Below are 14,922 nucleotides of genomic sequence, written 5' to 3'. Positions count from 1 at the left end.
ATTAATTTCTTGTCCGATAGAATAAAGCTTTTAGAAAATAAAAGACTGCGGTGGAATAGTGAAAATCGGAGAAGTCACTGGCAAAGCGGATAATCGTCATAAAAGATATCGAATTTGTTATATCAGAGAAATTGGAAATCGTAGCGACTAGTGGAAACTCGATTTCTTCGATTAGCAGAGATTAAATTAATAAAAGAAAAAGTAGGTTCTATTTAGGTCTAGCAATTAAGAGAACAGAGAACGATCGCAATAGACAAACAACTTAACGCTAATTTATTACGAACTTCTTTCTCCTTCCTGTTCCGTGCCTCCTTATTCGAATCACTGTTGATATTTGTTGAAATGTTACCGTCAAATCGGGTTGATTCGTCGTCGACGAGCTGATCGTCCTCGTGACTTTGATTATGTTTTAAAATTCTATATGTACGTTACGTCGCGTTGCGTCGCTGTAATCTTCCTCACATCCGTGTGCATTGCGCATCTCTTCCTGCGTTTACGATTCTCCGCCGATCAAATGTAATTTCATTGTGCCCCGTTTCATCGTGTAGTTGTACTTGTGGATTGCAGTTGCAGTTACGAGTTACGATATCATCCCAACTTGCACGAGATACCGATCTCTATCTGCACGGATTAGGCTACGTGTATTTTATTTATATAAATTCCTATCTTTATGAATCTGATCACGATAAATAATCGTGGAACGAAACGTTCTTTTAAAAGGGCAATGCCACGCGGTTTCCTAGCGAAACCGTTTCGTTTGCCATTTCTATTCCGCCGATAAGTTCCGCGAATCACCTGAATTTATTGAATATTTCATAATCATGTTAATCCTTTTATCGGATATAATAATCTGATACGATTGTGTTTCAGTCGCGCCTTATCTAGAGTAGAATAGTAGAACAAATCTTTTCACAAATATTAAATTTTATTCAATTTCATGTATAATACCATATTACACCTTACAGTAATAAAATCTAAAATTCAGCTAATCTTCTGTATAATCGAATAACGTTATTCGTCCTACTACCTAACTACCTGCCATTTATCATTTCTCAGGACTTACTTTATACGTGATTCTTTGTAACATGAGATTGTCATTATAGTTGAGACACGAAAGCTTCCACGTAATACGCTAAACTTTCAACATTCGGCTGTCTTCTATTGTCATAATATCTGTATTAACATTTTTACTATATTAACGTTTCACTCGTAACCGATCGATAGCTACCTTTTGCAAATAATTCGAACGTTATCATACTACGTTCGTAACCACGAAAACGATCTCGAAATTCGAGATGAATTTTAGAGTGCTGGTGAATCGGAAGAGACGTCGTGGACGAACGAGCCTGTGGTACCTGACACGGCGAATTGATTTGAATAAATGTATCTTTACGGTGTACGATTATGTACAATGAACGGACTCATCACGAGGTCTGTTCCTTTATCGTGCCACCCCACCACATACGAAACACACGGAGGTGGGACATTGGGTCGAGTGTTGAATTAGATTCAGTAAAGTGAGTCGGTGAGTGCGCGCTAGTCGGTCTGGTATTGTGTGGAATCAAGTCAAATCGTTGGATCGCTCTTTTGTTATGTAATTCACTCTCTCCTCTCTCCCTTCCTCGCTCTCTCTCTCTCCCTATTTCTTTCTCTCTCTCCTTCTTCTGTTTCTTCCTTTCGCGTTTTATCTTTTGCCGGTCGTGCGGTTCTTTCGATCCATTGCATTCGTAGAAAACGCTATACATCGCTGTATTCGTCGAATCTGTTTTTTTGAATACCTGCGCCACATCGTTCGGCGGGTGAGTAAACGCGATAGTCGCAACCAGCTTCGTATTTCATTTCTTTCGTCCTTTGTTCGAGTTACGTTTTACTTCTACCGCGACCAATTTGATCAACGTTTAAACCAGTTAGCTGTTGTTGACGAGTATACTCGTCATGTAGAAACGGCAACATATTCTGTTACCACGAGCTCTGTCAGTAATAAAATTAAGAAGTAAGATGGGTGATTTCGTTGCAGCTTAACTCCGTGTTACAACGTACACCGCGCGTATTCTGTGCTTGACGAGTATACTCGTCATCGTTCATTTTTCCCGCCATATTTTAGAAATAGAGAACTTCTGAAAGTTTGCGAGGAAGTCGCAACAGGCGACGATTACGAAGACGACAGAGAAAAAATGCGATAGGTCCATTTATGTTCGTCTTTCGACTTTTATTTTACGTCGCTCGCCTAAAAGCTACTGATATTCTCGTATGAAACGATTGAAAAATGCAAACGTTCCTGGAGATGTAAACCTTTTAAAAATACTTTTTGAAAATTTGTCATTTTGTCAACAGATAACTAAGATCGAATAGTAATTGTCAGGTACGTTGCTTTCACTTGATATTAAATGTTATTAATCTGCATAACGAACGTGAATGATATTTTTTTTAAGCGACCAGCGGAGCAACAAAAACACATATTTAATGGGAAAATCATCGAACGAAAGAATAGTGTTGATACGAGTAACAGTTATTCCGATGGTTAGATCGTGACAAGTATATGGAATTTAAAAATCGCTGTCACTTGTGTACATATGTTCCTCACTTTGTGACTTTCATACGATAGTCAGAGGTTTCGTAAGATGATTGACATTGAGTAAAAAAGTTACGTGGAAGTTGTTTGATCGGACAAAGGAAGAATAGCAAGCAATTGCTCCCAAGTCTCGATACGATAATCTTCTTTTATACGTATACTGTCGCGCAAAAGTATCCGCACACTTGACTATTATCAAGACAAGATGTATTTTAATTGGAAAACTACGGACAAAATTTATCTGCAATGATTTCATTCCTTACAATTTACTATCATCGCAGTTACGTGTAATATATCTAACGAAAATATCGCAACGCGATATTTAAATTGCTTTTCGAAAGGCGATATACAAAAATAAAACTGGTAAACCTCGTAAAACTATTTTATCACTCGACAAAGTATTTATTTTAAACCGACGAGAAACCGATTCGAGATGTTAATGGAAGATCTGTTTGTTTCGAGAGATAAAAAGCAATTAATATGGAAAATGGCGTTTTTCGTTGGCTACATGGGATTTATAGATCGGCGATCGACCGTAGGAGAAACCTACTACCTACGTGCAGCGTGTAATTATTAATTTGCCATTAGTTTACGCAGTTTGAAAAATCTCGAATTATAAATTAGTTTTAAGAAGGATGTTTCGAAAGCGCGGAGAAATTACGTGCTTGGACATACGATAATATTGGTAATGCAAGCAGCGATACTCAAATGCTAAATGCCAGCTGCTTGCACTAATTACTAATTCGTCATGCCATAACAGGAGGGTGTGTATCATAAACGAGAATGCTCGTAACAGGGTGGAATCGATGTTACAAGAAGCGATTATCGTTCAATGAAAATTGACCTGCTCCATAAAAACTTTTGTCCGTAATGTTGGCAACTTCGTTATGTAATTAGATACAATTCTTCCGACTTGCACGATTCTACAATTATGGATACGCTCATAGAAATTATGTAACGTGATAGATATTCTGTTCAAAAAATGTGTTTGAGATATATCGAACAGAAATGAAAAATGCTAAAGTATTCGTTTACTTTAGCATGCGTAGGTACAGTAGGAGTTCTTCTTCAATTTGGTCAAATTCATGTATATTGTCATAGAAAATGACAAATGGATCATGATGTTTGGATACTTATGTATATATTTGTCACTAGCACGAAAAACGTATAGTGGCTCGTGAAACAACGTACGAACTATGCTTTTAGGTACTATTGAAAATTTCTACGTACGTGTATGTACAATTTCTGCCTTTGGTAGGTACTCGCGGCTGATTTACAAGGCATGAAATGTGTTAACGAATAAAGACGCACGGTCCTTTCACGAATAATTTCGTGCGTATATACAGGTACTTATACTTTGAACCGATCTCGAGCACGAGTATTCCCCTCTTTCTCTGCTTCGTGACGTCGGCTAAACAGGGAGCATTTACATTCTGTAAGATTGCGAGCAGCAATTCTAACTAAACAAACGATACAGCCCTGTCTTTAGTAATGGAATATTTCGAGCTGAATCGTCTCGATTAGCAACGGTTAATTAGTGTCTCAGGTAGAATGCGTGTGGAATCTACGTCTGTTTTCCTCTTTCCGCTTGTCCCACCGCGTAATAGTTTCCGCTACATTGGATCTCGTTCTCCATGAGAATATCATTGCACGTGTTTCACGAATCCACGTTGTTCGTTCAATTTTCGTTTAATTGGCTCACTACGTTACGTTACGGTCGAAGCTTGCGCTATGTGTCGCAAGATCGAGTTTCGGGTATTTGTTCGTAAACCAGCGACGATCGTTCATCGTGTCGTTCCATCGAGAAATATTTTGTTCGCGCGTATCATTGAATTGATCGAAAAGAAAGATTAATTAATCGCTTTTCCTCATGGAAAAACATACCGAACGTGTACATTGTACGTATAGTTTTATAGACATCTGTATTTTTCATCTATATGAAAAAGAGGTTTCGTAGGGTTCCCGGGCTGCGATGAAAGTGAAACGAACGTAACGACGAAAAAGAAGTTCTCTTTCGCTTCGGTGGAATCGTACATATCGCTGTGTAAGCAACGGACTATTCGTCTCGATAGAAAATGCCAGTGAAACACGTAGATAGAGCAAGCGAAGGAACCGCAACCGCAATCTCAACCGTGTCAACGGAAACAAACAATTCTTCCTAACCTTCAAACTACCAATTTTTCGAGCAACGTTCATTGACACAATTTGGGCAATTTTTACCGTAGAAGCGACGAACTGACTTCTCGCCTCGCTTTTTATACGAATAGTTCCATCTTATTTTTCACTGTACGAGAATATTTGTCGGGACGAATATCGCGCGGGCGAAGCCGTGTCATAACCGTTCCGTGTCTGAACGGTTAATGTAAATGCAATAACATTACAAATGCAATAAAAAATGCAATAACACGCACTATGTCATATCAAATGATAATACACATAAGAAGAACGTAAAAATTTTCTATGGTAGTGTGACACGTTTCCTTCTCAAAAGTTCTTCGCCCATTTCCTCTGTAACCTATGTCTATGCGGAGAAACGAGAGTAGAAATCAGAAATTAACTAACGAAAACGAGACGACGAGACCATCGAATGTAATAGGAATTGTTAACGGATTTTTGGTTTCTTAGGTAACTAGTAACGTCAACGCTTAAGAATCCAAACCCTGCTGCTTTCCCACAGTTTATAGGAAACGTACGCTCGTTCTGCTAATTGTTAATTGACTAACTGACGCTCAAATACGTTTTCGCACGCAATGATCGCGTTTAAGCCCCGCTTTGCACACTCCGCCCTCGATCAGTTTATGGTTGTTCGCCGCATTACCAAAGTTTCAATTAGCCGTCAATGCGACGAACACGAACAAATAGGTTCCCCTTTAAATCAAATGGCTCTCCTTTAACTTTTCGTTGTTTCTGAATTTGCCTTCCGCGAGCCTTTCGTCGTCTCTAGCTTATCTTTATCGTACGTCGGTAAACAAGGATTTAATATTTTCCCTATCAAACACCGCATTTCGTTTAACGAAATTAACCACTAACGCTCTCGTTGCTTCTTCTATTATTTCTCCCTCGGTTCTTGTCTTTCGTTCCATCTGTTGTTTTTAAACAACTTATGCGATTGACGTTATCGGGTCAGATAGATCCTATCAAAAATTTCATCGATTCAGAAACTCCATTGTTTTCGCGTAAATTCATATCTCGGATGATTTACGATTACGCAACGTCCACAAGGCGAAACGATGAAAATCTACAAAATTTATCCCTGTATTTGATCGTATCAATATTTTCCACAGATAGCGGAAACTCGGTCGCGCTTCTTATACGATAGCCAGATGTGTACGTGCCATTTTTTTCAACTTATTTCGCCTAACAGCGTAACAAGTACTTGGTATTGTTAGACATCTGTCCATTAGATGTAACAGAACGATTATTCAACGATAGAAGACTACGGATTTGCACACGGCATATGTATTATCGTACGAGCGTTTACCTACAAGCGTTTAGTTTTCGAAGTGTACACGTACTTTGTAGCATCTGTGTGTTCTTGATTGCGTGCTTATCTAATTGTAAGTGGAGCACGGTCGGCGGTGTTTATCTTTTTTTTTTTATTCTATATAATTGTTCCCATCATTGTTGTCTTCTTTTTTCTTCTTCGCTTTATCACGAGATCGCAGCAGCTGTAAGCTACGAAAACCCGAAAGAAAGAACCAAAGTCGACTGTTTTTCCTATTATCTCGAGCAAATATCGATACGATCCAGATATTCGAAACAATTGCTCGGATATGCACGTAGCAGATACGTTTTATCGCGCACAGTCGATTAATATCGCAACGCTGTTCTGCCTACGTATGGTGCACATGCATACATTTATTTATACATTTTCCAATTTCATCAATCTTGCTTAAATACAGAGCTATGTGAGAACGTGTCAACGTTCACAGAAATTTCGCCAGATAGCCGGAAGAGAGCGTAACATGCAAACAACAAATATTAAATAGGAAATATCAAGAATGTCGGTAGTACAGTTTCTGCCACGTTTTTTTATGCCTGATGCAATTACTAATTACCAATCACTTTGGGCACGTTAAGTGAATCGTTTGACAATTTACAAGTAGTCGTAGTATTTTATATCGCGATCTCGATGATTTTCAGATATGCGACAAAGCTTTATCGTTTGACATTTTGAACAACTCTATCCTATACCTTACTTATTATTATTATTATTAGTTAGCTTGGTTGGTAGTTAACAGTAATATTAACTCCCATGGATTTAGGCCATGAGAGTACATAAATAAATACAAGCGACGACGCGTATACTCGTGAAACGCAGCGAAGAAAATTTCTTCCTCGTCGTGTATACTCGTCAAACGCAGTTAACTGGCTAATTCGGTCGTTCTGTCGGTCAGCATTGTTTATATCGACATCGATAAACTTATGTTACTATATCGTGGGATTAATATTACCGCTGAGCCAATTTGTAATCAGCTTGAAAAATTTAGCTGGAAGGAGGCCGAGCAATGGGATTACATTTGTATATACAAAAGTATCATATGTACATATATAACTCGAAAACTACGTTACTTGGAAACGCTGCAATTCTTATTAATTGATGCGATTGTTTTGTTCGACCGAGAGAAGTGATAAAAGGAATTGCGCTATCAAGGTGTAGACTTTATAACTTAAGGCTGAGCATATGTGCATACGGATGCAGTACATTTGTATGTACTTAAGAAAAGTTCTACTTATCTTTGTGTTCACTTCTATTTCGGTATCTCGGTATCTCGGTTCCTCCATATAAGAACGAGCTGGTGAAGAATTGCCAGCCTGTGCATAAGTGTACGCGTTATGTGTATGTATACGTGTGACGAAATTTCCTATTCCTAAAGCTACGTATCGCTATCTTTCGACTTAATAACTTGTACATATCAGTTTGTCGAAAGGTATTTTTATCTTCCAATGAAATGGATTATGTTCGTATCTGTACAGGGTGTTCAGCTACATTTGTCAGGAAATTTAAGGGATGATTCTTGAAGCTGAAATAAGATGAAAATCAAGAATGAAAAGATCGCGTTTTCGATGTTGTTTTTTAGTTATCGACGATTAAAGTTCGGCTAAAATACCCCTGCACGCGAGCAAACCTCCTTACACGAACGAAAAATGGCCAGCCTAGGCAGCGGGGTGCGCAGTGATCCTCAATTCAAACGACACTTAGCGGAACACCCTGTTTAGTATACGTATTATACGCATACATATATACGTACCCAGTATATATATGTATTAGAGTCGTTCATAATTATTAGGACATCTGTTGGTTTTATACGGAACGCGACGTTATTAGTTTTATCTATTGAGAAGACGATTAATCGGTCAAAATTTCATATATCTATAAGATCGCGATCTAACGCACAGTGTGGCTTGTGAAAGCGTCGTATATGTGAATCGTATGAAACATATTGAGATTTCAGCTGGCGCTGTAACGCGAGACCAACGACGATCATGATTACATTGGGAAAATTTGAGATAAATCTGAAAATCTATATAGAAGCAACATTTAGTGTAAACGTAGGTACGTGTGTAGATTTCGTAGAATATCAGTCGTATCGAGTTGCAAGTTGAACTAGTCAGATAAAAAAAACTTTCTTTCTACTCAACCAATCTCTGCGACAAAGGTACTTAATTAAACGCGGCCAATTGTCCACTACGCTGCATTAATAAACCTTCATATTCAGCGGGACCATTTCTAACGCGTATTATACGTATCATCGTGCTAGGTCTTAACCGCTTCAAACTCGATCCTTGCTTACCTATGCTTTTCAATTCCACCACACAAGCTTTTCCATTCTTTCTCGCTCGTATTAGTTCATTTTGAAAAAAAACACGTTTACGATAGAGACAGCTTGACAAAAAAAAATAAAAAGCTACAGAGAGTCGATAAATCTTATCTAAAAAATCGAAGGTAGGATAAATGAGACACTCAAAGAAATCTAGGCAAAATCTGAATCTGTATTGTAGAAGCATCTAATCTAATCTATCCTAATCTGTGGCATGCGCGCAGCTAAATAACAAGATATAATGAAATAATAATCAATATAATAATTGTAATACTATACTATATGCTATAATAATAATAAGTTGATCAAAGAATGCGAAGAGATACGCGTACATACAGGAGGAGAATTAATTTTGTTCTATCAAATTGACGAGATTTATCGTTACCATGCTGAATTGTAGACTCTAACGTTTCAAACGCAATAACGGGCGATTCTTAATCAGGTAGCTGTTTTTGACGAGTTGCTGTTTTGACTAAATTGCAATTCAGTAATTGCAGTAAACTGCAGCAATAAAATTCAAAAATAAAACGGTCATTTCATTTATCATCCATCAACGGCCACATGTACTTCCTGTGTTTAACGAGTATATTCGTCATCGTTTACTTTCTGCGACACATTTTAGGTGCATACTTCTCAAAGTTTTCAAAGAGATCGCCACAGCTAACTGGTTAATAATTTATAACGCGTAACTCGTAAAATTTCGCTAATCATATTATTTCAATTGTGATCGAGACGACCTTAATTTGTGCTTTGCATTCTCAGATACTTGAGCGTTTTCAGATTACGTTTAAATGTTTCAAGTATGTGTGGAATATATGAAAAATATACCTATCAATTATTATCTTACTAATCTGCTCGAATCTAATTCAAATTCGTTGTTTAATCCTACAGTTTCCTAAATTATCACTACTCGATAGAGTTGGGTGAATGTCTGGGAAAAGTAATATCTAATATATTTAAATGCTTGAGCATGTTGCATATCTACGTCGAATATACTATGTTGATATATACATACATACATACATACATACATATATTTGTACTGTAATTTAATGGTAATTTAAAAATGCATGCACCCTTTAGATAAACGTTTCATCGAAGAATTCGTATTTATTATTTTTTATATATATATATATATTATTTTATATAATAAAACTAATATTACGCTCGAGATTTCGAAAACTCAGTGTGCGTATGTTTATCGGATGGATCGTTTCTCCTTAATCGTTCAACTAATCGTCTATAACATATACAAATTATCTCGTAAACCGAATTTGTAAGTATTACGTATATACCATTGTTTTTATCATTCGCCGATAAGATCACGTTTCGTTGCTATGTTCCATAGAAGATTTTATCGCCTTAGCTACATAATAACCAAGATAATAAACTCGATTGTCATTACTGTTTTGTAAACCTGCAGGTTAGAATTCTATACCTGCTTAGGTTAACTTATCCCACTTAGTTATATTTTGTTTAAATAATATTGTGAGTTTAGAATACGGACGTATCTGAAACTCTGAAATTTTGCGAATTAACCATATATCGGTTAGGTAGATCGGCAAATATCAATTACGAATGTACTTGACATAAACTTACGATGTACCGTTGTAACGTTTGACTTGCGATAAACGACTTCCTATCTTCGTCTCCAATGAGATCATATTTGACTTACCATGTCGAACGAAGTTTAAAAGGAAACGCTATGAATGAAGCTTAAAAGTTCAATTTTATCGAATATATGGATATTCACACGTACATATACAGTGGCTTACAGTAGATGCTATTTAGATACTCGTAGAAAATCTCTGCGAATATTTTATGTACCCATGAGAGAAAAAATTTTTTTCGACGACGATGATAAAATTGTTACATATAAATAATACGTATTAACGACATGTGTCGTTAATATTATCAAGTATTATAACTAATAAATATGATAAGATTTATGATGGAATTCTTATCTATACGTATGTATACGAGCTCAAATTTAAAGTTACAAGTAATGTTAAACACTCGCCCTATTCTTTTAATGTAATACGGTAATAAAATTAAACAAACGGTCATTCTGTTACAACTTAATTCTATATTATAACAGCCACACATATTTGTTGCTTGGCGACTATACTTGTCACCTATACTTGTTACCTTTTGCGACACATTTTGGGTACACGCTTTTCGAAGTTTTCATAGAGGTCGCAACAGCTAACTGGTTAAAGCTAAATATAACGTAAAAGGAATATCGTTTGGTTGAATTGATAATTAGTTAAACGAACATAGGAAAAACAAATATTTTATTACATTAAGAATTACGATGGTACCAGAGAATTACGCGGAAGATAAAATAAAATGAAATAATGGAAAATAAAAGTATCAGTTTGGTAAGGTTTAGTAGAATAGAAACAGGTATAGTCGTAACGAGTTATCATGTAGAATTATCTAAGGTTGAGTCGCGGAATACACCTGTGTTTAGTAGTAATTTAGCAAGATTAATTACATTACGTGGAAACGTTGTTGTAACTTCGAATCATGTGAAAAAGATTACAATCACCTTGAACTTAACACGTTGCCTTGCTTTTCTTGTCTCTACGCTCTTATTTCTTATACGTGTACAAGTATAGATTATATGTGTGCATATCGCAATTTATTCTTCGACAATCTCTTTCCGTGATCCCATCCGTGATCGTTATCGAAGAAACACGTTATCGAAATATAATATACGACGGTTTTTAAATTCGATCGAAAAGGGATACGTTTATCTCGTATAGTCTTTATATTTCTAACCTAATACAATACATATTTATCATATTTTTTTCGATATTTTACTCACGTAAATGTTTATCATTTATATATATCGATATTTATATGATAGTCTAAATAATTATAAATAATTAAAGCTGTCTTACGATATTGTTGCATATGCAGTTATTGTAAAGATATTTCTACCACCACCTGTGTTTGTATCTCAGCACGTACGAACATAAACATCTGTTCGCAATTAAATACGAAGGAGAAAATTCGATCGATAATAAATTAACAACTTTCGAGATACGTAAATACGTACAACGGAAATCGAGACAAGAAAAAAGCGATAGCAATCTTTAAGCTTAATTCCGTTACACAACTTAATGCTGAAGAAATATCGATAAACAAAGATGTAATCACGCTGTCGCTGATATGGAGACTAGGAAATTTAGAAAATCACACTATTATATGACAACGGTGGTTATGAAAATTAGTAAACCTTAAAACTGAACGAATTCTTATCATGCGATTCTTAGTATCGTTATACATGTGTATATATAATACGCGTGTATACAGAGTATACGATATAACTATCCCCACGATTTTTTCCCAAACTTCCGATAATCTGTATAAAAAAAATGCTTTGAATAAAAGTTAATCGGTTTCCAGTCGGCCAGAAACTACCGACCGAACGTACGAAGTGTCCAAAAGATTATTTCCGATAAAGAGTCAAGGTCGCGTTGCATTTCTTATACGACACTATGTATCGGAAATTGCAACACTATTAATTCTACCTTTTCCTTGGCTTTCGTACACTCTATTTTATGAAATCGAAATATTTTTTAAATTAAGTATTTCTGGCTAAAGCAGCAGTCTGGTACTTTTGTAGAGAAATTAGAAATAGAAAATCAAAATCGATTGACGTTACGTATCGACGAAAATTGAAAAATTTATTTCAAAGAGCGAAGGTCAGCTAAAAATCTTGAAAATGGCGTCGCTGCCTAAGATAGCTACAAAAACACCATTTGGAATCGTGTATCACTCAAAACTATGTAATTTTGCCGAACGAAATCTTTTTCCTACCATCTATCGTCACAGAGCTGTAGCTCGTCCTGTTTACGTGAGACACTCTTTATATATAGCCATTGATATAACCTAACGTAAGATAATTGTTATTCCTATCTTTTATACTTTTAGAAAAATAAAAATCTTTTCTTTATTATTGCAGGACAAAACATAACTGGCTGTTGGGATGGGTGCATTATTCAGAAGCGAGCAGATGGCCCTCTGCCAGTTGTTTATTCAACCAGAGGCGGCCTATCTTTCCGTTTCCGAACTCGGGGAAACGGGCACGGTGCAGTTTCGTGATGTAAGTTTAATTATCGGCGTAATCTTTCTTTAAATTCTTTGATATCATAGGTAGAAGCGTTACACGGCTACATACCGGGACGAGGTTATAAAATAAAGCGAAATTCGAGATACTGAAATACGAGAGATACAAGCTCGTCTTTACACGGAGACAAATATGCAGGCAAATAAATATTTATTTTTAAATATACCACGGAAGAAGAATTTGTTCCGAGCTAGCATTCTACCTAACCTTGAACGAGCCCCTAAGTACTTGCAGTGACTCGCCAAAGTATTTCGACTCTCGCAGAAATCTTTTACGAATATGCGATATTACGCGTGATAAAACGTTTCATATGAATGAAATATACTTGAACTCTGATGGATTACGTTTAGTACAGATCGAAAGAAATCTGAAAATTATACACGTGTATATAAAAATTGCGAGATAGGTAGATACAATATATATATAGGTTATATTTATAAATATAGATATATATATATAGGTTGTATTTATAGGTAATACATAGGTTAGTACAAGTACACCTACACAATTGCTTTAATATTCGAACAGCATTCAAAATGGAATTTTTGTGAACTTTTCTAAGATTTTTTAAAATTCGACTAAACAACTGCAGTTTTTTGTCGTCGATGTGTAATACGAGCAACCGCATGTGTTTGCAGTATACAGGATGTCCCGCAAAACGTGGTTTTAACTATTGTTCGATTTTACGACCTTGCTGTATCGCTTCCATCTCCTATGCCCCCTATATCGATAGCTTCTTCGCGAGTACAGATAATTAATTATAATGGAAGAGGATACAGGAAGTCGGGAGGCGTCGGCTACGTTACATCTCGTTTAAACAGTTAACTGCGTTTGACGAGTATACACGTCGAACGAAAGCTTTATTTCGCTGCGTTTGACAAATATACTTGTCGTCTGTATTTATTTACGCACTCTATGACTTAACCCCACGAGAGATTTCTAAAACTAAATTTCTGAGTTACCTGGTTAATGATTTCTTCGAAACTTAGTTTAACCGTGTGCACGTAATATCTGACCTGTAAGTGTCGATGTCTTTGATGTCTTTGCATTGCGTTCCTTGTCCATTGACTGGAAACATTCACTCGCTCGAGAAAACTTGCAGTTCGAATTTAAAATGAAACGAACCTTCGTACGTGCAATGAGCATAGGGATCGAACGAACGGCGCGATTAGACAGCGCGTTTAAAATTAACGATCTTCTTGCTTACTCTGTCTGCTCTTGATTCGTTCGCAGCTCAACGGCGATGTGAATTATTTTCAACGAAAATTCGTCAACGAAGTGCGTCGATGCGACGAGATGGAACGGAAACTTCGGTACATCGAAGCTGAAGTAAGGAAGGACGGAGTACCGATTGCTGATAACCTCACCCAACTACCACGTGCACCGAATCCCCGTATGATCATAGATCTCGAGGTAAGATTTCTATTTCCTTCCTAACAATAATGTCTTAATTAATTTCCTCGCGATTATACTCTCTCTCTCTCTCTCTCTCTTAGCTTCTTATCGTATTCGATCTTTTAATCGTTCGTATCGATTTTATATATTGGAAAACAATTCCATTAGCATCATAACGAAACATTATCGGTATGATAATATCGGCAAAAATTTTTAACCAATCTAAAATATATACAAAAATAGAATAGATAGGTAGATAGAAAAAATATATGTGCGAAGTAGAATGTATTCGTTTGTCGCAAACACGCTCATGCAGAGGGCAAGGGGCCGAAAAAATTACTTTCGTTAAATTGTTTAAATCGTTTGTTTTTGACACAAATATGTTCATATTAATTTCAATTATTTTTACTAAATAATGTGTATACTATAAGAATGTATCATAAGTAAACGAAACGACTGTTTTACTTTTTAATTTTATTACCGACAGAGCTCGTTATAATACAAAATATTACCATTTCTTCATAACGAGTATACTCGTTGAAAACAGCTAAATTATTAATTTGATGTCGTAGAAAAACGTAGATTAGACTGAACTACAGATCGGTAGCTGTAACGTTAATATCTATGTCCTGTAAAAAGTTGAAAGTAGATCGTTGAATATAACGTAAACGTTCGATAGAGGACATGCGAGAAATCGTGACGATAAACGAATAATTATTTCTCCAATCGTTTGTTCGTCCTCGACTCTTCGTTTCATCCATCGTATTGGAACGACAGAACGAAAGGGTAAAGAATAAAGGTATTTTATTTGGTTGCAGGCCCATCTCGAGGAAACGGAGAACGACATTTTAGAGCTGAGCCAAAACGCGGTAAACCTGAAGAGTAACTACCTCGAGTTGACGGAATTGCGACACGTGCTCGAGAAGACTCAAGTATTTTTCACGGAGGTAGCTAAAGTAGTTCACAGCAGCTTTTGCTCATAGCGTCCTCCTCCT

At 36.4% G+C, this 14,922-nt stretch overlaps 1 protein-coding gene across 3 annotated transcripts in view; it reads left to right on the top strand.

The window, feature by feature from the left end:
• The window catches only part of LOC100741925 (V-type proton ATPase 116 kDa subunit a), a 53,142-nt gene that overhangs the window by 23,383 nt on the left and 14,837 nt on the right, over window positions 1-14,922 (top strand). For 2 of the 3 annotated variants that reach the window (XM_012381214.2, XM_012381190.2), the window contains exons 1-4: window positions 1,492-1,799; window positions 12,368-12,508; window positions 13,766-13,945; window positions 14,746-14,874. In XM_012381214.2, coding sequence (XP_012236637.1) covers window positions 12,392-12,508; window positions 13,766-13,945; window positions 14,746-14,874 — 426 coding nt within the window. In that variant the 5' untranslated portion in view covers window positions 1,492-1,799; window positions 12,368-12,391. Of the gene's footprint in view, window positions 1-1,491; window positions 1,800-12,367; window positions 12,509-13,765; window positions 13,946-14,745; window positions 14,875-14,922 lie in introns of those variants that run through there. The other variant, XM_012381194.2, reaches the window with a different exon arrangement.

Source organism: Bombus impatiens, unplaced genomic scaffold, assembly GCF_000188095.3.
Source record: "Bombus impatiens unplaced genomic scaffold, BIMP_2.2 scf_0019, whole genome shotgun sequence".
Taxonomy (NCBI): Eukaryota; Metazoa; Arthropoda; class Insecta; order Hymenoptera; family Apidae; genus Bombus; species Bombus impatiens.
Note: the sequence above shows the minus strand (reverse complement) of the source record. Positions and strands in the feature narration are given on the sequence as shown.